The sequence below is a fragment of the Saccostrea cucullata genome, unplaced genomic scaffold, assembly GCF_032062105.1.
Source record: "Saccostrea cucullata isolate Sc308-1 unplaced genomic scaffold, CSIRO_AGI_Scuc_v1 ctg1892, whole genome shotgun sequence".
In the NCBI taxonomy this organism is placed as follows: domain Eukaryota; kingdom Metazoa; phylum Mollusca; class Bivalvia; order Ostreida; family Ostreidae; genus Saccostrea; species Saccostrea cuccullata.
In genome coordinates, this window is record NW_026923828.1 from 187,073 (window position 1) to 208,260 (window position 21,188).

The 21,188-nt window shown below is 35.5% G+C and overlaps 1 protein-coding gene across 4 annotated transcripts; it reads left to right on the plus strand.

Annotated features, from left to right (window-relative positions):
• The first annotated feature begins 41 nt into the window (after positions 1-41).
• On the plus strand, positions 42-19,719 carry LOC134265001 (uncharacterized). 4 transcript variants are annotated; one of them, XM_062747245.1, is made up of 8 exons: positions 42-146; positions 5,196-5,375; positions 6,036-6,113; positions 9,701-10,018; positions 12,649-12,735; positions 15,341-15,441; positions 15,496-15,592; positions 18,838-19,719. In XM_062747245.1, the coding sequence occupies exons 1-8, from the start codon at positions 113-115 to the stop codon at positions 19,032-19,034; spliced, it is 1,092 nt and encodes a 363-aa protein (XP_062603229.1). In that variant the 5' UTR covers positions 42-112; the 3' UTR covers positions 19,035-19,719. The 4 variants fall into 4 exon arrangements, with proteins under 4 accessions (XP_062603229.1, XP_062603230.1, XP_062603227.1 ...); XM_062747246.1 differs by having other exon boundaries at positions 18,841-19,719; XM_062747243.1 differs by having other exon boundaries at positions 15,341-15,592.
• Positions 19,720-21,188: the final 1,469 nt, after the last annotated feature.

The window sequence follows — 21,188 nt, forward strand, 5'->3', positions numbered from 1 at the left end:
CTACTTGTTTTCATTAACCAAACCGGATATGACTTCATTTTGTCAACTTTCTGATGGAAATCCTGGGAGAGTATATTGGATGAAATGAATTAAGGTTCTGTGTTTATCAGCCATGTCAGCCTCGATCCCTTTAACAACAGTCAGAAGTAAGCGCACACAGTTCACTCGAAACATTCGTTAGAGCTAGTCGTTGTTTATATCGTGATCTGTCAACACATTGCCAAAATATTGAATCAGTCATGTCAGTATCACGAGTTAGCTGCAGATCTGTAGCTCTCCGAAAAAAAATATATTGATAGACCGGAGAGCTACAGTGCCACCCATTGAAAAAACTGTATATTTATTGCGCACAAAAAAGTGCGCTCGGTTCTTAATTAATTCTTCCAAATTCTTACCTCAATTGCAAATAAGGAAAGATTTCAAAAAATTCCTTCATCTTCTATCAAGTACTCTCGTAGTTGACATCCGAACGAAGCATATTGAACCGAATTATCTTTGAAACCAAAATGGCAGTATAAATGAGCGAAATGTTCGATGATTTCAATATCAGGGTCAGGAGGACTATTAACAACAATTATGTAATGAGGAATGTTTGGTTGTGGAAAAAGTGAAAGAATATGTTAGGAACACACGGTTAATAATATTTTGAGATTACAGTTTGAAAAACATGGTGAAATAAATCGAGAACCGAGCGCACTTTTTTGTGCGCAATAAATATACAGTTTTTTCAATGGGTGGCACTGTAGCTCTCTGGTCTATCAATATATTTTTTTTTTTCGGAGAGCTACAGATCTGCAGCTATATCATGAGTATGATGTAACCAGGTCCAGCACAATACCCTGATAAAGGTATATAGCTATATAGGTTTATTGACAAGGTATGAAAAATACCATGATCTAGGTATTTTATGTAAAGAAAATCAAAAAAAAATCTTTAAAAAAATAAATTTAAAGGTGGAATTATAAGTTGTGGTCAGTCTGTTCACTCGTGCATGAAAAATACTCAAGTATCAAAAAGACAGCATAAAAGAACCTCTCCTCACACGACATGCTTTTATACTGATTTCTTTGTATTTGAGTACCTTACTTAGATGAGTGAATTTACTGAAACAAATTAGAACTAGACCATGTTGACTTTCAGTATTTATTTTTTTAGATTTTTTTTTTTTTTTTTTTTTTTTGTATTTTCATTACATAAAATACCTTGATCAAGCTATATACCTTTATCAGGGTATTGTGCTGGACCTGTTAACGGCCTTTTCGGGCCAATCATTTTAATTTTACAGGCCTTATCTTTTAAGCACGGCAAAAGAATAACTTTTTTTTTTTAGCTCACCTGAGCCGAAGGCTCAAGTGAGCTTTTCTGATCATATTTTGTCCGTCGTCCGTCCGTCTGTCCGTCCGTCTGTCCGTCTGTCTGTCTGTCCGTCTGTAAACTTTTCACATTTTCGACTTCTTCTCAAGAACCACTGGGCCAATTTTGACCAAACTTGATACAAAGCATCCTTGGGTGAAGGGGAATTTAAATTGTTGAAATGAAGGGACATATCCCCTCGCAAGGGGAGATAATCAAGAAAAGACAAAAATAGGGTTGGGTCATTAAAAAATCTTCTTCTCAAGAACCACTGGGCCAGAAAAGCTGAAACTTATGTGGAAGCATCCTGGTATAATGTAGATTCTAAATTGTTCAAATCATGACCCCCGGGGGAAGGGCGGGGCCACAATGGGGAATCAAAGTTTTATATAGAAATATATAGGAAAAATCTTTGAAAATCTTCTTCTCAAGAACCACTGGGCCAGAAAAGCTGAAACTTATGTGGAAGCATCCTGGTATAATGTAGATTCTAAATTGTTCAAATCATGACCCCCGGGGGAAGGGCGGGGCCACAATGGGGGAATCAAAGTTTTATATAGAAATATAAAGGAAAAGTCTTTGAATATCTTCTTCTCAAGAACCACTGGGCCAGAAAAGCTGAAACTTATGTGGAAGCATCCTGGTATAATGTAGATTCTAAATTGTTCAAATCATGACCCCCGGGGGAAGGGCGGGGCCACAATGGGAAATCAAAGTTTTACATAGAAATATAAAGGAAAAATCTTTGAAAATCTTCTCAAGAACCACTGGGCCAGAAAAGCTGAAACTTATGTGGAAGCATTCTGGGGTAGTGTAAATTCTAAATTGTTCAAATCATGATCCCTGGGGGAAGGGCGGGGCCACAATGGGGAATCAAAGTTTTATATAGAAATATATAGGAAAAATCTTTGAAAATCTTCTTCTCAAGAACCACTGGGCCAGAAAAGCTGAAACTTATGTGGAAGCATCCTGGTATAATGTAGATTCTAAATTGTTCAAATCATGACCCCCGGGGGAAGGGCGGGGCCACAATGGGGGAATCAAAGTTTTATATAGAAATATAAAGGAAAAGTCTTTGAATATCTTCTTCTCAAGAACCACTGGGCCAGAAAAGCTGAAACTTATGTGGAAGCATCCTGGTATAATGTAGATTCTAAATTGTTCAAATCATGATCCCCGGGGGAAGGGCGGGGCCATCATAGGGAGTCAAAGTTTTACATAGAAATATAAAGGAAAAATCTTTGAAAATCTTCTCAAGAACCACTGGGCCAGAAAAGCTGAAACTTATGTGGAAGCATTCTGGGGTAGTGTAAATTCTAAATTGTTCAAATCATGATCCCTGGGGGAAGGGTGGGGCCACAATGGGGAATCAAAGTTTTATATAGAAATATATAGGAAAAATTTTTGAAAATCTTCTTCTCGGGAACCAATGGGCCAAAAAAGCTGAAACATATGTGCCCATGGAAGGATCATGGGGTAGTGTAGATTTCAAAATGTCTAAATTATGATCAGTGGGGTAGGGTGGGGATGCATTATGTATAACAAGGGGGAAATCTGGTAAAGAACAGAATGGTCAAAGCTTCTCAGGTGAGCGATGTGGCCCATGGGCCTCTTGTTTAAATCGAGTTGGGGAAGGCGGCTTTTATTTTATATTTTTCATTTTTTCAATTTTGCAGATTTTTTATTGACTTGGTCAATCGGTGTAATTGTATCTACAATACCCGAATAAAAGTCATAGTAAAGGTTCAATTATCTCTTACTTTACATCATCACCAATCTTTTTCAACCAATGACCCTTGTTTAAAATATATACGCATGTATTACAGCTGTCAAAATCATGTCGACTTTCGCGGGATTTAAAACGAAAGTAGAATGGTAGATGATTACCAATCCCGATCAGAATTAAGACGAAGAAAAACAGAAATAAAAAATCGAGGCGGGGGTATAAAATCGGGGTGGGTGGGGATGAGAATCTAGGAATAAATTTGTTATGGCATAAACGACGTCAATCAACCAGACTTGATAATGAGTTATTGGGACCCGACACTCAAAACCACATTGAATGAATTAGGTTGATATTGTTATAATGAAAATTATAGTTATAATGGTAGTAGTAGAGTGTTTCGGCTACAAATTATGCCTCATCAGGGGCCCCAATAACGATATTCCCTGTTAATTGTAAACTTGATTTTATCAATAGATCTCCTGTTTTTATGCTTACTGTATGCAATGATAGGTTCTGATTTGAATAAATCTTTGCATGTTGGGTCTGCTTCCAAAATATTCAAGTACTTTAAAATATGCTTTTTTAATCCTTTGATGCGTGGGTTAAATTTTGTAACCATGACGTGTGAAAATTAGCGACATCAATCAACCAAACTTGCAAGAGATTTATTAGGACCCATGTCTAAAACAGGCACTTTTTCAAAATAATTTTTTTTAAACATATAGTAATATCAGGGACGTATGTAAGTATATAGATATAGATCCCTGATAATATGTTGACAGTGCGACCATTAGGGTAAGTGCAGATACTTATTAAATTTAGATCTGACTCATCAAAACCCATGTGATTTTTGGTACGCCTAGACTCCAACGTCGCATGCGTCACAAGTTAGTTGTATTACCAAATCAAACAATAGCCTGAGCAGTACTGATTTTTAATGACAAACATTTTGTTTACTATTCTCTGCATCAATTAAATCAAGATGAATTAAATTTTGTTTAACTTTTTTTGTTACTGTAGAAGTACTTTTTTCCGCATGGTATTAATTTACGCTATGTACCCGGTCACAAATTTTCCGTAGAAATTTGTCCAAACATAATAAATGCAAGGCATATAGTAATAGTCTGAGAAATCCGCGTAATTTTCAACCTGTGGATTTAACGGAAATTGAGATTCCGTGGAATTATGACCCCGTGGAAAAAAGTACGTCTACAGTTTTCCCGCAAGAAGATAGCTTAAACAAACCATGCATTGTGATTCTAGAAATAACCACAGAAAAATTTGTTTGGATCAATGTGCAATTCCAAATTTTCTCTTTGCCAAGGCATATTCATTAGAGCTTGCAATGACAAGCAGTGCTTTCCAGCCGTTCACAGAAATATCTCTTAGTTTCTTTCTAAACAATCAAATTGTGATGAAACATAGGTTAATATGGGTAGCACATGACCTCAGACCTGTGAGTTTGAGAACTTGATAATTTATTTCCATACATTCAACTCATGAAAATTAAATTCTTGTCTATACACTTCTATTTAAGGAATGAATTTAATAGCTACCCATTTTATACGGTATAAACTGAGTTGGGGCAGTTTACGCTTTATAAACCACAAAGCGGTTTATAAAAAAGCGTAAACTGTTCCAACCCAGTTTATACCGTATAAAATGGGTAGCTATTAAATTCATTGCTTATAATTTAATTTTCATTCATTTGATGTAATAAAAAAAGATGATTGTCCTAACAAAATGACTTCAGTTTGTACAGAATTTGAATGTAATGACAGGCGGATTGATACGTTTTTGACGCAAGTCATTGTGACGTAGGCAACCCATTTTATACGATATAAAGTAAATTTTTTATCCAATCAAATACAGTGTTACAACCAGAATTAAATTATATGAATTTAAAAAAATCATATAAATCCATAACCGTAATTGTTAATATTGGGTCTTTTTCATAAATACCAAGTGACCATCATGCAAAAGTTAGCTGTCACAAAAATTTGGTGACCTACAGTACACTTTGATCGTAGGCTGGGTTTTAGTGGAATATGACCCAATACCTGTTGTTTGTAGGCAGGGTTTTAATGGAGTATTACCTGATACCTTTTGATTGTAGGCTGGGTGTTGGTGGTTTATGTTGAGGAGGATGTTCTCAGTCACCCGATACCTTTGGAGGAGATTGAGGATCTGTCGGGTCAGAGTGGTGTGGAGGCTGACCTGAGGGAGGAACAGGCATGTTTAGCTCGTTACTATGTTGGAGATGAAATGCACAGGGCAGTTATAGTGAAAAGATCAGGTAAGCTACAAGTCTGGGGAAAGTTACACTTACAGTCAGAAGGTCAGATAAGCTATAAATCTAGGGAAAGTTACACTTATAGTCAGCAGGTCAGATAAGCTATAAATCCAGGGAAAGTTACACTTATAGTCAGAAGGTCAGGTAAGCTATAAATCCAGGGAAAGTTACACTTATAGTCAGAAGGTCAGGTAACTATAAATCCAGGGAAAGTTACACTTGTAGTCAGAAGGTCAGGTAACTATAAATCCACCAAAAGTTACACTTATTATCAGAAGGTCATTTAAGCTACAATAATCAATCAAACAAAGTATAAACATTTACAGTCAGAAGGTCAGGTAAGTTTTAATCCAGGAAAGTTTACATGAATACTTTAAAGGTTTACTTGTTATTTTCACTGAAAGTAGTGCCTGTCAATTTTTGAATAAAATGGAATTTATTTTTGGTAAAGGTAGTAGTATTATCTGTTCAGTGGCTATGTACCATTTAGGACTTAGTGTGATTTAATGGAACCATGATACATGTAGAACTACTTACTGCATAATTTCCATTTTCCTTTAGCTTACATGTAGAGGTGTTTATCATGTTTATTAGGACGTTGATATACATGTCATGTTGAAACAAAAGATATTTCTGTTCATTACTACGTCTCTAATTTTGAAGAGAATCAAGAAGAGCTGGTGGACTACTACAACCATGTCATGAAGCTGGAAAGGGATAAAGAAACAACCCATAGAAATAGTATGTGTGACTGTCAATATAAACTCAAAATAGAATGCCCTTTGGGTCTAAGACAGGTGACCGAAAGACAACTCACCCAACGACAACTCGCCGACACTTTTTTCACAGACACAATAAAACTCGCCGATACGACAAGTCACCGAAAGATGTGTGTACATCATCGACAGAAAATATAAAACATGGAAATTAAAAAAAAATATTTAGAGAAATTCATGTATGTGAAAAGAGTTTTTATTCATTTCAAATCTTTTTTTATTAAATCAAAAACTTCACCCAATATTGCCGTCCTATGACCTTGCTCGTTTTCACGAGAAGCAATCTATACATATGCGTAAGACCAACAATCATTATGATGGATATACAAAAAAGACAAAGAAAAACATGTTTTTTTATATACATCTTTGATTATGCTTATTATATCTGAATACTTAACACAACATGCATCTAACAATTATTATATGAATTTCTACTCGCCGAGACTATTGTCGGTGAATTGTCCATTCGGTGAATTTCACTTCTGTCGGTGACCTGTCTTTCGGTGAGTTGTCTGGCACCGATGCCCTTTTTACGTCACCTGAGCAGGGATGTGGTAATGGTAATGTGTAATGGTAATTGACTGTAATTAATTACAAATTTTGATGTAATGGAAAGTAATGTGTAATTGGCCAAATTTTCAATTAAAAGTAATGGTAATTTAATTTATAATTACTTTCCAAAAAGGCTGTAATTCACAATTACTTTTCAATTACATTCAATTACTCTGATTTTAAATGAATGAAAAATCCCCCACTCCCCAACCATCTCATAAACATTATTTAAGAAATGTTTTTTGGAACAAATATTCTGATAGTAGAATTTCTTAAAAAGAATTTGAACATAATCATATTTTCTTTTTTAAGTAAATTGTTGATTAAATATTCCCCTATTTTATTTTATTTAATAAGAACGTTTAAATCAAATTAATCTTTGTAAAGTGTAGAGATAAGGCCAAAAATAAAAATAGTCTTGTTTCCTGCTACCCGACCTACCCTATTTTTTTGCAGCCGACCCTTAAGTTTTTTTTTAGTTTTGGGAAAAAAGATCAGGAATTTTTGGAATTTCATGTTCGAAAACTGAAAAAAATATATATTCAAGTGGTATTTCATAAAATTCTATGTTTTAAATAAGGACTTTCTTAAAGTACCACTTGAGTTGTGCATCAAAAGACATGAAATTCAATTTTAAAAGGCAATATTGACATATGGCATGTTTAATTTGATCTTGTATTAGAACATATCCAAAGAAACACCGCCAGAAAAAAATAAAAAAATAAAATAAAAAATAAAAATAAAATAATTTCCCTACCTACCTACCCCATTTTTTTCTGGCTGGTAGCAGGAAACAAGACTATTATTTTTTTTGGCCTAAAATTTATATTTTGATTTTTTAATTAATTAATCCACATCGAAATAAGTAGTCCAATGGCTTCTAATCCTCTTGTTTGCAATATCTTCAGCTTGTGTTAGAAATTATTATCAGGTGCTAATTAGTGCCCGGGGGTCATATACATATTCCTTAATTAATTCTAGTGCTAGGGCGGGGCCCTATTTATTATACAGTGAAAATGCATGATTTCTTTGAAAATCTTCTTCTCTGCTCCTGTGTATTAAATAAACTATGTAAGTAAATAGTTATGATGAGCAAGAGTGCCTCTTCCGAAATTGTGAATTTTGTGGCCCCAGGGTCAGGGGTTCTGGTGTTAGGGTGGGGCCCTATTGATTATATAGTGAAAATGCATTAATACTTTGAAAATCTTCTTCTCTGCTCCTGTGTATTAAATAAACTATGTAAGTAAATAGTTATGATGAGCAAGAGTGCCTCTTTGAAAATTGTGAATTTTGTGGCCCCAGGGTCAGGGGTTCTGGTGTAAGGGTGGGGCCCTATTGATTATATAGTGAAAATACATTAATTCTTTGAAAATCTTCTTCTCTGCTTTTGGGTATTAAATAAACTAACCAAGCACATAGTTATGATGAGCAAGAGTGCCTCTGCCAAAATTGTGAATTTTAGGGCCCCAGGGTCAAAGGTTCTGGTGTTACGGCGGGGATCTATTGATCATATAGTGAAAATGCATTAATTCTTTGAAAATCTTCTTCTCTGTGTCTGCCTGTCTGGGTATTAAATAAACTATGTAAGTAAATAGTTATGTTGATCAAGAGTGCCTCTTCCAAAATTGTGAATTTTATGGCCCCAGGATCAGGGGTTGTGGTGTTAGGGCGGGGCTCTATTGATTATATAGTGAAAATACATTAATTCTTTGAAAATCTTTCCTTTGCTCCTGGGTTTTATGCCAATGATCCAATGATATATATTTATGATGAAGAAAGGTGCATCTAGCAAAATGGTTATTTTTTATGCCCCCCCCTCCCTGGGTCGGGGGTGAGGGGGGGGGGGGGGTACAAAGTCTGAAAATAAATTAATGCTTTGAAATCTGCTCTTTGGTATTAATCAACCATTTTATGATAAAATTTTGAAATATGTGGCCCCAGGTTCAGTGGTTTCTTTGGGATGAGGTGCACAACTGGTTATAAAGTGGAAGTGCATTTTCTCTTAATGTTACTCTGATCTACCTCTTGGTATTAAGTAAATAGAGTAAGCATGCTAAGTCTATAATTATGATAAGCAATGGTGCCTCTTTCAAAATTGTGAATTGTGAATTTCATGGCCTCTGGTTTAAAATACAAACCAAATTGAATTGTTTGAAAGTTGTTGCACAATTCTCAGGTGACCTATAAGGCCCGTGGGCCTCTTGTTATTTAATGAGACAATTCCACTCATGTTTTAATACTTTTAGAATTCAAGACCAAAATTAATACTGTAAACCTAATATTTTAGCTCTCTGACAGGAATGAAAAAATAAAAGAAACTGTCTCTAAATATATAGAATTACATGTGTACTTGATATCATTTTGATTGGCTATTCCTTGTGTAAGACATTTAAAGACATTGGGGAATTCCTAGCTATCCAGTAGAATTTTTCAAGAACTCTTGAGCAGATGTAATGTTACCAAAAATTTTACATTCTGTCTTGTTTAACTCACCAAGTCACCCCTCCTCTTCAATTCAGTGTTTTTTATATACATTTGTCAATGCATTCCATATATAGAATGGTGATCAAAAACATCTTAGGCCTAATTTTTTCTCACCTTAAAGATTTCTCTCAAACTATTTGATTTCATAAAGTTAATGTATTACCGGTACATGAAATACATATACATTTAATATTGTGAAATTTTGATATTTTGGCTGAATATGAATAGAAAGAAGACACAGACATGTCTTCTTTCTTTTTGAGTTACCTCTCTTATCATCAGCAACTGTTATTCATAATTTTATACTACAGCAAAAAAAAACCTTTACTTTAACAAAATTTGTAGGGGACACTATTTCAGTGAACATTTTCAACAGTAAAGTACTACTGTTAATATCTCAGTGAATAGTGAGGAGTAAAGCATTAAAGTAAAGGGAAAAATCTCCACCTATCCTTGACTGCTCACTGGTCACCAATCACAATATCTCTGTTCACGGTATATAAATGCTGGTTACAGAGAGTCTGAGGCATTACACTAAGGTGATAGCGGGGAGTGTGGTGGTGGGTGGCCTAGCCGTGGCGGCCGCACCGATAGCTCTGTCTGCTGCAGGTTTCTCCAGTGGTGGTATTGTGGCAGGTTCTCTGGCTGCTCGTCTGATGTCCATGGCAGCCATTGCTAATGGTGGTGGTGTGGCGGCGGCCAGCGCAGGAGGCTGGATTGCAGCGCTACAGTCAGCGGGGGCTGCTGGGATATCTGCCACGACAAATGCTCTGATTGGTACAACAGCCGGAGGATTGTTTGGACTGTTTAGCAGTAGAAAGAAAACCTCAACAGGTAAAATAATTATACACAAACACAGTGTAGGAAACACTCTTCAAAATTTTTACTTTCAATAATATTTATACACACAGAGAATACAGGTAAACTCATGAAAATATTGCTTTGAAGAACAACAGGGCCAGGAAATTGATATGAATGCAGTAGAAGGTTCAGGAGTACAAGTATTTATCATAAAAACCACAATTGGTGAATTTTTTGTAGCCTAAACAAAAAATCTTCAAGGGCCTAAGTAAAGAAAAATACACTGGACGTCTCAGGAAGCTGAATCATTTCAAAACTATTAGGAAACTGTGTAAACAATATTTAATTGTACCAAACCGAATCTACAAATGTTAAAAATGCTATATACAATGTCATAGTCACGAAGTTTAACCCATAAATAAAGGTATGAAGAAAGGACAGCTGAATTATATATATTGTATCAGGATAAATAGGCAGACATACTTACAACAACTCCTATGGTCCATAATGGCATAGAAACATAGATAAAGTGGTTATTAGATCAAAACTAAAATTAAATGATATGCAGTGAAATTGGATGATGTATTCACTAGGTGGGCCCCTCATCTGCTCATGAGGCGGGCCTTACCATGTATTACGTACCTAAAATTCAACAGACAGGTTTGTTTGTTTGTTGTTGAACGTCCCTTTCAAAAATTTATTTACTCACATGGAGACTCCAAGACACCGTCAAAACACTCTTAAGGTAAGACGACATGTTCCTCAAATATAAAAATTATGTTTTGTATCTCTTGGTATTATATTAAAAATTATTCATATTTGTCATTTTCTTCTGATTTCTACATTGCTTTCAAAATGTTTTTTAAATAGAAGTTCACTAAAAATTGTGCTATAGGCCATTTAGAAGATTACCTGTAAGGGTTATATAAGAAATATGACCTTATGGTATCTTGGCCAAATGCCTGGTAAGGTACCCTAATTTTTTATGAGGAAACTTTTTAAGTACCTATACTTCAATGGCAAGTTCTTAGGAAAAATTATATATTTTTGAGGAACATGTTGTCTGACCTTAAATAGTTATGGTAAATTTTATTATTGAATTGTTTCAGAGTGGAGAATTCTAAAGGGCATAAGATTGTGATGTCGCTGTTGTTTTATGAAGAACTAATTCTCTTTAATCACATCTGGGCACCATTTTGTTTCCAACAAATTCTTGAAAATCACAGTAGAACAATTTCGGCCGTTCTGATAAAAACTGATTTTGATGAAATCGTATTTTATAAAACTTGGTGAACACTAAAGAAAAATATTTGAATCATCTTATTTAAAAAAAACTTTTCAGTTGGCAGGATTTAATTGGATTGGTAGCATAAGGGAAACAAAGGTGTTTTTTTTTTGGCCCAACAACAAATGAAAACAAAGCAGTGGTCATTTTAAGAAACCTGTTTATACTGCAAGCTAATTACCTGTGATAATTTGTGTTTTGAGATGATTTGACAGCCAGTATGTCTCTTTTAAATTATATCTCCAAGAAGATTGATTGTATGTTGTTTAATGTCCTTCTCAAGAATTTTTCACTCATATGGAGATGCCACCACTTGCTGGTGGAGAGCTACAAATATTTGTCCTATACTCGGCACTCAGGGCCATTGAGCAGTGAGGGATCCTTTTCATGCCAGCACCTACTGCGACACGGGACCTTGGTTTATACGGTCTCATCTGAAGGACCGGTCTCCACGTCCCATAGTGGGATTCAAACCCGCGACATAAGTATCGACTCCTCACTTAACGACTCTAGAGCAAGCTCTAACCACTGCGCCACACAGGGAATGTCTCCAAGAGGAAGAGCCAGTTTGTTTTATCTAACAACAAACTCCTGGCACTACAAATTGTATATGCGTAACTTACAACTGTAATGAAAATATAGGTCATCAGCATTTTTTATACCCCCGCTCCCAAGGAGAGGGGGGTATACTGCTTTACACTTGTGTGTCTGTCTGTCTGTCTGTCTGTCTGTAAGAAATTCTCATCACAGTTTTCTCAGCAACTACTTATCGCAGATGCTTGAAATTTTAACATAATTTTCCTTGAGGCATGCCATATGATGGGCAACTTCCTGTTTGTCCATGCATCTGTCCGTTTCATACATAACAATTTTTTGTCGCAGTTTTCTCAGCATCTACTCTTTACAGATCCTTGAAATTTTAGCACATACTTTGTTGAGGCATGCCATATGATGGGATTTATCTTTATGTATATGAATCTGATGTCAACTGCCTATTTATATGTGCATCTACCCGTAACTAAAATTGTGTATATTAACATGATAGTGTATATTCACATCAGAGCAGGGGTATTACTAGTGAGCATTGGCTCACAGACTTCTTGTTAATTTTAGTGTAAAAGTTGGAAACATAAAAATTAATCAACAGCCTTTTGACCCATGTAAATTCATGTAAAATTTACCAGATATATGGTATTTTTACCCTTTTCTCAACTCAAACTGATAAAAATTTCAAAGGTGTGAAAAGATAGAAAATAAAACTAAAATCTGTATATAGTAAGTTATTTCACTGCATTCTTGTCTATGACTGGCTATTGATATGAAATATTTTTGTTTATCAATGGATTACTGCTATAGCGCTTGGTTTTATTATTTTAAGGTAACAAGGAGACAAAAGAGGACAACAGAGAGACAGACGACATAAGGAGGATGGCCAATAGTGCAAGGACATCATCAGAAGAATCAGGTAGGTGTACATTAACAGCTGACATGGTCAGAGGAATCAGGTGGGTGTTTACATGATCAGAAGATAAAGGACATGGTTAGAAGGATCAGGTAGGTGTTTACAGCTGACATGGTCAGAAGAAACAGGTAAGTGTTTATAGCTGACATGGTCAGAAGGATCAGGTAGATGTTTACAGCTGACATGGTGAGGAGAATTAAGTAGGTGTTTATAGCTGACATGGTTAGAAGGATTAAGTAGGTGTTTACAGCTGACATGGTTAGAAGGATTAAATTGGTGTTTACAGCTGACATGGTTAGAGGGATTGGGTAGGTGTTTACAGCTGACATGGTTAGAAGGATTAAGTAGGTGTTTATAGCTGACATGGTTAGAAGGATTAAGTAGGTGTTTACAGCTGACATGGTTAGGAGGATTAAATTGGTGTTTACAGCTGACATGGTTAGAGGGATTGGGTAGGTGTTTACAGCTGACATGGTTAGAAGGATTAAGTAGGTGTTTATAGCTGACATGGTTAAAAGGATTAAGTAGTTGTTTACAGCCGACATGGTTAGGAGGATTAAATTGGTGTTTACAGCTGACATGGTGAAAAGGATAAGTTGGGTGTTTACAGCTGACATGGTTAGAAGGATTGGGTAGGTGTTTACAGTTGACTTGGTTAGAAGGATTGGGTGGGCGTTTACAGCTGAAATGTTTAGAAGGATTGGGTAGGTGTTTACAGCTGACATGGTTAGAAGAATCAGGTAAGTGTTTATTAAAAAAGCTGACATGGTTAGAAGGATAAGTTGGGTGTTTACAGCTGACATGGTTAGAAGGATTGGGTAGGTGTTTACAGCTGACATGGTTAGAAGGATTGGGTAGGTGTTTACAGCTGACATGGTTAGAAGAATCAGGTAAGTGTTTACAGCTGACATGGTAGTAAGGATTAAGTAGGTATTTACAGCTGACATGGTTAGAAGGGTTAAATTGGTGTTTACAGCAGACATGGTTAGAAGGATTAAATTGGTGTTTACAGCTGACATGGTTAGAAGGATTGGGTAGGTGTTTACAGCTGGCATGGTTAGAAGAATCAGGTAAGTGTTTATTAATAAAGCTAATAGGGTTAGAGGGATTAAGTAGGTGTTTACAGATGACATGGTGAGAAGGATTAGGTAGATGTTTACAGTTGATGGTTAGAAGGATTGGGTAGGTGTTTACACCTGGCAGATAAAAGAATTCATTAGGTACCCAACTTATACTTGATAATGCAAACATTTCTTTTGGAAATGAAAGCACAGTCTTGAATTAATATTTATTTTTGAAGGGATATTGACACTTTGGCAGTTAATTAGTATTTAAGCATTGTTATTGATATAGATAACCTTACTCTTTATTCCTTTTGATTTGAAGGCAAGCAAATAATGATGCATTACATAATTACCAATGAACATAACTAATAATATTATATAAGAAGATTATTTTCGTTATTTTCATTGGCTGAATGGACATCACTCGATATTCCTCCTTTTGTGATATCGACGCCAAAGTGTGTCGGTGGAAAATGATATCGCACGACACAGCATACGATTGCACTGAAGTTATGTAAAACGTGACATAATAATATAAGAACCATGTTTTTAACCACTGTGTGATAATGACAGCCAAGTCTGTTTAGTCAGGACTGTGTCAGTGTAATCACTTTGAGTGATTATATAATATAACTATTATGGACTTCAGTGAACGTTCAGTATGTGGTTATAAGGACTCGTGGCAATTGATATTGACCTCAGACCCAGGAAATAATAGCGACCGATCCTCTTTGGTCAATATCAATTGCCATGAGTCCTTATAACCACATATCGAATTGACCTACACTGAAGTACATAATTGTATATTATTATATGATTGAATAATTTCCATCTCTCTGATTGGCTGAGATCCAACTATGTTAGAAAAATATTACGTTGTATTGACCTGCACGTGACGTTCCAGGTCAATACAAGGATTTATTTCCTCTACATTGATCTAAAAATAGCTTTGGAAATTCCAAATTGATACAAATTGTTTTAGAAAGCTATTCAAACGACTATGATTTTTATTTTCATGTGAACAAAACATAAGCAAATATATATTTTAGGTGATGGTGGTAAGAGGGATGCAGGGACCCCTCCCCCCCCAAAACTTTTACTGAACAACATTTTTTTTTTTTTTACTTTTTGGCAGTCAGTTTTTCCTGATACATGCGATACTCCTTCCTTTCAAAATCTATCCTATAAAAAAAACTGACATTACATATTTCTTTCATGGCAACTAAAATTGATTTTAAAAAAAACATTTCAAATTGATACGACTGGTAAGGTTTATTCACATTTTAATTCTGCTTCTCTCTTGTATTTGGCTAGGACTTAATAAAATGCAAACAAGTAATGAGCTGTATCATTTTATCAGTGAATTATATAATAAAACAATTATTGCTGTTTTTTCGGTCAATACAATGAGTTAGCCATCTTCGAAGTACAATATTCACCTCGCCCTTCGGGCTCGGTGAATATTGTACTCCTCAGATGGCTAAATCATTGTATTGACCTCAAAAACCAGCAATAATTGTATATTATAACCTGTCATATTGCAGATAGAGATAGACGTACATCTGACAGTAGTACTGTAGGTTCTCCAGCACAGGCCGCTGTCCCTCAATCAGGGGACCCCAGGGATTGTGAGGACCAGGAGGAACTACCCCCCAAAACTGACCAGAGTCCCTCACCATCAGCCGTCAGTACAGTAGAGCTACCCCCCAAAACTGACCAGGATCCCTCCAGATCAGCTGTCAGTACAGTAGTGGAGGAACTGAGTTCTGATTTTCAGTCTCTTACTTTTAATGAAGGTAACTTTAATCTACAATTAATGAGGCCGAGTCTAATTCGAGTTTGCATGACTTTGCACAGCTTTTTAATTTCATGCAGTTATTTGTGCGACAGTACACCTTTGCAAAATATTTTGATTTTAATACAAAATTAACATTATCTTTAACTCCTACTGGTCTGAAAATGTCATTTTACAACAATAATTAGGAAAAAAATGCTGAAATGGCTCTATAGCGATGTCACCATTTTCGGATTTTGTAAGCAATGCATGACGCTGAAGAATGACACAAGACTCGCTTGTATGTTCAAGATGTCCATCATAGATATTATTCTAAAAACTAATGACAGAACATCCAAAGAAACATACCGGTGTCATATAATATATTGAACCCCGCGATATTTTGAACCCGGGTTCAAAATATCGCTGCGAAATATTGAACCCCCCTATAAAATATTGAACCTGGGGTTCAAAATATTATGGCCATAAAATATTGAGTCCCCCTGTCCATTTAATTTAAGAGGTAGGGGGTTCAAAATATTATGGCCATAAAATATTGATTCCCCTGCCCTTTTAATTTTACAGGGAGGGGGTTCAAAATATTATGGCCATAAAATATTGAGTCCCCCTGCCCATTTAATTTTAGAGGGAGGGGGGTTCAAAATATTATGGCCATAAAATATCGAGTCCCCCTGCCCTTTTAATTGATGAGGTAGGGGGTTCAAAATATTATGGCCATAAAATATTGAACCCCCCTGCTCTTTAAATTTAAGAGGGAGGGGTTTCAAAATATTATGGCCATAAAATATTGAATCCCCCTGCCCATTTAATTTTACAGGGAGGGGGTTCAAAATATTATGGCCATAAAATATTAAATCCCCCTGCCCATTTATTTTTACAGGGAGGAGGTTCCAAATATTATGGCCATAAAATATTGAATCCCGCTGCCTATTTAATTTTACAGGGAGGGGGTTCAAAATATTATGGCCATAAAATATTGAATCCCCCTGCCCATTTAATTTTACAGGGAGGGGGTTCAAAATATTATGGCCATACAATATTGATTCCCCCTGCCTTTTAAATTTAAGAGGGAGGGAGTTCAAAATATTATGGCCATAAAATATCGAGTCCCCCATCCATTTAATTTTACAGGGAGGGGGGCTCAAAATATTATGGCTATAAATTATTCAGTCACCCTATTGAACTGTTTTGAAAAGGGAGTGATGATATAATATGCCTGCAAATAATCTAAAACCCTTCTCCCACTTACACACTTCCACTGGCCATAATATTTTGAACCCCCTCCCTCATCAATGAAAAGGGCAGGGGGACTCAATTTTTTATGGCTATAATATTTTGAACCCCCTCCCTCATAAATTGAAAAGGCAGGGGACTCAATATTTTATGGCCATAATATTTTGAACCCCCTCCCTCATAAATTAAATGGACAGGGGGACTCAATATTTTATTGCCATAATATTTTGAACCCCCCTCCCTCTTAAATCAAAAAGGCAAGGGGGTTCAATATTTTATGGCCATAATATTTTGAACCCCCTCCCTCACAAATAAAAAAAAAGGGGGGGGTTCAATATTTTATGACCATAATATTTTGAACCCCCTCCCTCATCAATTAAAAGGGCAGGGGGACTCAATATTTTAAGGCCATAATATTTTGAACCCCCCTCCCTGTAAAATTAAAAGGGTAGGGGGACTCAAAATTTTATGGCCATAATATTTTGAACCCCCTCCCTCATAAATTAAATGGACAGGGGGATTCGATATTTTATGGCCATAATATTTTGAACCCCCCTCCCTGTAAATTAAATAAGCAGGGGTACTCAATATTTTATGGCCATAATATTTTGAACCCCCCTAGATGTAAAATTAAATGGGCAGGGGGACTCAATATTTTATGGCCATAATATTTTGAACCCCCTACCTCTTAAATGAAAAAGGTAGGGGTTCAATATTTTATAAGGGGGTTCAATATATCGCAGCGAAAAAGTGAACCTGGGTTCAAAATATTATGCGATATTTTGAACCCGGCTTCAATATATCGAGGTATCAAAATATTATGCTACACCTGTCCTTACTAGTAAGCGATCTAAACATTCCTATTATAAACCGAAAAATCATATGAGCCAATAATTCATCTGCACAGATATCTATTTATACCGTTATTTGGCAATTTTAGAGGTATTGGGCATTGAAAAAATAAACTTAGTAATCAATTCCTAGATCAATCCTGACGGTGAACTTTTTTGAAATATCAGAGTTTGGTGACTTTGTACAATGACTTTCTTCTACTTGAATGAAAAAGAAATCTCTAGGGCAGAAATACAAAAAATATGGGGAAAATGTGATAAGTTGGCGCTTTTCCAACAAATTCCCATAGGGTCCAATATTAAAATTCGACAACTTTTGAGATGGCCCCCTAAGAAATCAGGATGGTAAACATTCGATTTTTTAATCTTAAAATAATAAATATAACAGTAAAAATTAATTATCAAAAAATCAACAAAATCCCCAGGGCAGAAATAATTAGACTCGGCCTCGTTAAATTGTGTTGTCATTTCGTTTGTTATCCCTGGTCCGGTGAATGTCTTGTCCTGTACCCAGTCCAGTAAGTTACTTGTAAGACCTTAAAGACAGACGATTCTGATATTGTAAGTTAGAGTTGTCTCATTTTGGCTGTGTGGGAATGGTGAAGAATAAAGGGAGTGGGGAATGTAAATATAATTTGTTTTATAAGTAATTAATCAGATATTATAGAACCTGATTACCGGTAATTATCTAATAAAACAAATATTAATTTATGAAATGTACATTGATAGGTAACAATAACAGGTACAGCTGGTACATGTAATAAGCCTACAAAAGTGACCACTCAAGTGTGAAAATCCCAATTTTTGGCTAGTTTAAAATAAACCTGTGTGAAATTCTTAATTTAAACTACATGTAAATGCGAAAAAAGAATTTAAAATTTTGGCTAGGTTGGAAAAAATCTGTGAAAATCCCAAAATTGGTGAGTTTGGAAAAAGGAAATCAAATTTTGGCTCGATGGGAATAGACCTACCGTATGTAAAAATCCCAACTTTGGCTTCAAAATTTTAGCTACTAGATGAAAATAAATCTGATTTTGTCATGGTGGGAATCAGATTTGAATTTCTTGCTAGTTGGGAATGAACAGATTTTTTAAACTCCTGACAACCTATATCTTGGTCTTAAAAAGAGTTGTATCTGTGCTAACATTTGACCATGTTTCAGAAGCAGAGAACCTGTATCGTGAGAACCTGAGACTACTGGAGGAGAAGCAATGTAAGATCTGTATGGACCAGGAGATGAATGTAATGATGGAGCCATGTGGACATATGTGTGCCTGTCACCAGTGTGCTAACCAGCTCAGAAAATGTCCAATTTGTAACCAGAGAGTCAGGAAGTTACACAGGGTGTACAAGTCCTGAAAACAGTCCATTGTGTACAAGTTCTAACACAGTCCTGTCTCTATTGGACTTCTACGAGAGTGCTGACTTTTACAGTTGATGGCTTACTTTTACACCAGGACAATGTACAGAAGCTCTTTTATGAAATAAATATCTAACTCAACATTTAAATAAATTAAAATAAGGGTTATATCAAAGCAAAAAAAAGTTGCTCTTGAAGAAAAACTACAACCACCCTACCATCAACTCCTGGCCTTCACTTCTTAATGCCCCTGACACCGTACCTATGATCAATTTTCTATTGGTCATAGGTACGATGTTAGGGGTACTAACAAGTTTTGGTTTTCTTTACTATTATCAATTTTGAACCTCTCTGTACATGATACAGGTTTAAATGCCGAAGTAAACCGTCAATTGTAAAAGTCAGTTCCTCTCGCAAAAGTCCATTGTCAGGTTGTTGTAAATGTTATAACTTTTTGTTAAGTTAGTTAATTTATATTTTATTTGTGGTCAGAAGTGTTCAGTACACTGTATATTTTAATTTGAGCCACAGTGAGATATTCACTATGTGATATTTTTTGTCCCTGTATTAATCGATAAATGTTTATAAATTGAATTTTTGTCCCTGTGACAATAAAATGTTTACAGTGTTCACATGTTCTTATGTATATAATTATTTGAATAATAAATTATTTCATTAATTTGATTTTGGGTCAGCTTCTGTATAAATGTACATTAGAAACTTCCACAGCTGTTCATCAATAACTGATTTTTAGCTCTACTGGTCAGAGACCAGAAGAGCTTAAGCGATTGTAAGGTGTCCGTTGTCTGTCCCTCTGTCTGTCTTGCTGTCCGTCTGTCTGTAAACAATTTTTCAAAATGCTACTCCTCCTACAGTTTTGATCTAATTTTAATATAACTTGGCACAAAAGTAGATTGCACTAAGATACATGAAATAGCGCATTGGATTTTGATTTCAATAAACGGTGTTGCCATGGTTACTTAAAATAGAATTTTCTGTGAAATTCATCTAAAATGCTACTCCTCCTACAGTTTTGATCTATTACTTGGCACACAAGTAGACTACACTAAGGTACATAATTTAGTGCATCGGTGTTTGATTTCGATGAACGGTGTTGCCATGGTTACTAAAAATAGAAATTTCTGTGAAATTCCTTTAAAACGCTACTCCTTCTACAGTTTTGGTCTGATTTCAATATTACTTGGCACACAAGTAGACTACACTAAGATACATAAAATGCTGCATCGATTTTTGATTTCAATGAACGGTATTTTCATGGTTACTAAAAATAGAATTTTCTGTGAAATTCCTTTAAAATGCTACTCCTCCTACAGTTTTGATCTGATTTCAGTATAATTTGTCACACGAGTAGCCTACACTAAGATACATAAAATAGTGCATCGGTTTTTGATTTTGGTGAACAGTGTTCCCATGGTTGCTAAAAAAAGAATCTTCTGTAAAATTCCTTTAAAATGCTACTCCTTCTACAGTTTTGGTCTGATTTCAATATTACTTGGAACACAAGTAGACTACACTAAGAAACATAAAGTAGTGCATCGGTTTTTGATTTCAATGAATGGTGTTGCCATGGTTACTACAAATAGAATTTTCTGTGAAATTCTTTCAAAACGCTACTTCTCTGTGAAATTCCTTTAAAATGCTACTCCTTCTACAGTTTTGATCTGATTTCAATATAACTTGGCACACAAGTAGACTACACTAAGATACATAAAATAGTGCATCCATTTTTGATTTTATTGAAAGATGTTGCCATGGTTACTAAAAATAGAATTTTCTGTGAAATTCCTTTAAAAGGCTACTCCTTCTACAGTTTTGGTCTGATTTCAATATTACATGTATATGGCCCACAAGTAGACTACACTAAGATACATAAAGTGCTGCATCGATTTTTGATTTCAATGAACGGTGTTGCCATGGTTGCTAAAAATAGAATTTTCTGTGAAATTCCTTTAAAATGCTACTCCTCCTACAGTTTTGATCTGATTTCAATATAATTTGGCACACAAGTAGCCTACACTAAGATACATAAAATAGTGCATCGGTTTTTGATTTTGATGAACGGTGTTCCCATGGTTACTAAAAAAAGAATCTTCTGTAAAATTCCTTTAAAATGCTACTCCTCTGTGAAATTC

Bases quoted from the DNA above. Each gene is read 5' to 3' on its own strand.
- LOC134265001 (XM_062747243.1), top strand. From the start codon at position 113: ATGTCAGCCTCGATCCCTTTAACAACAGTCAGAA. The intron at 5,376-6,035 runs GTAAGCTACAAG...CTAATTTTGAAG, and splicing joins AGTTATAGTGAAAAGATCAG to AGAATCAAGAAGAGCTGGTG. The intron at 15,593-18,837 runs GTAACTTTAATC...ACCATGTTTCAG, and splicing joins GTCTCTTACTTTTAATGAAG to AAGCAGAGAACCTGTATCGT.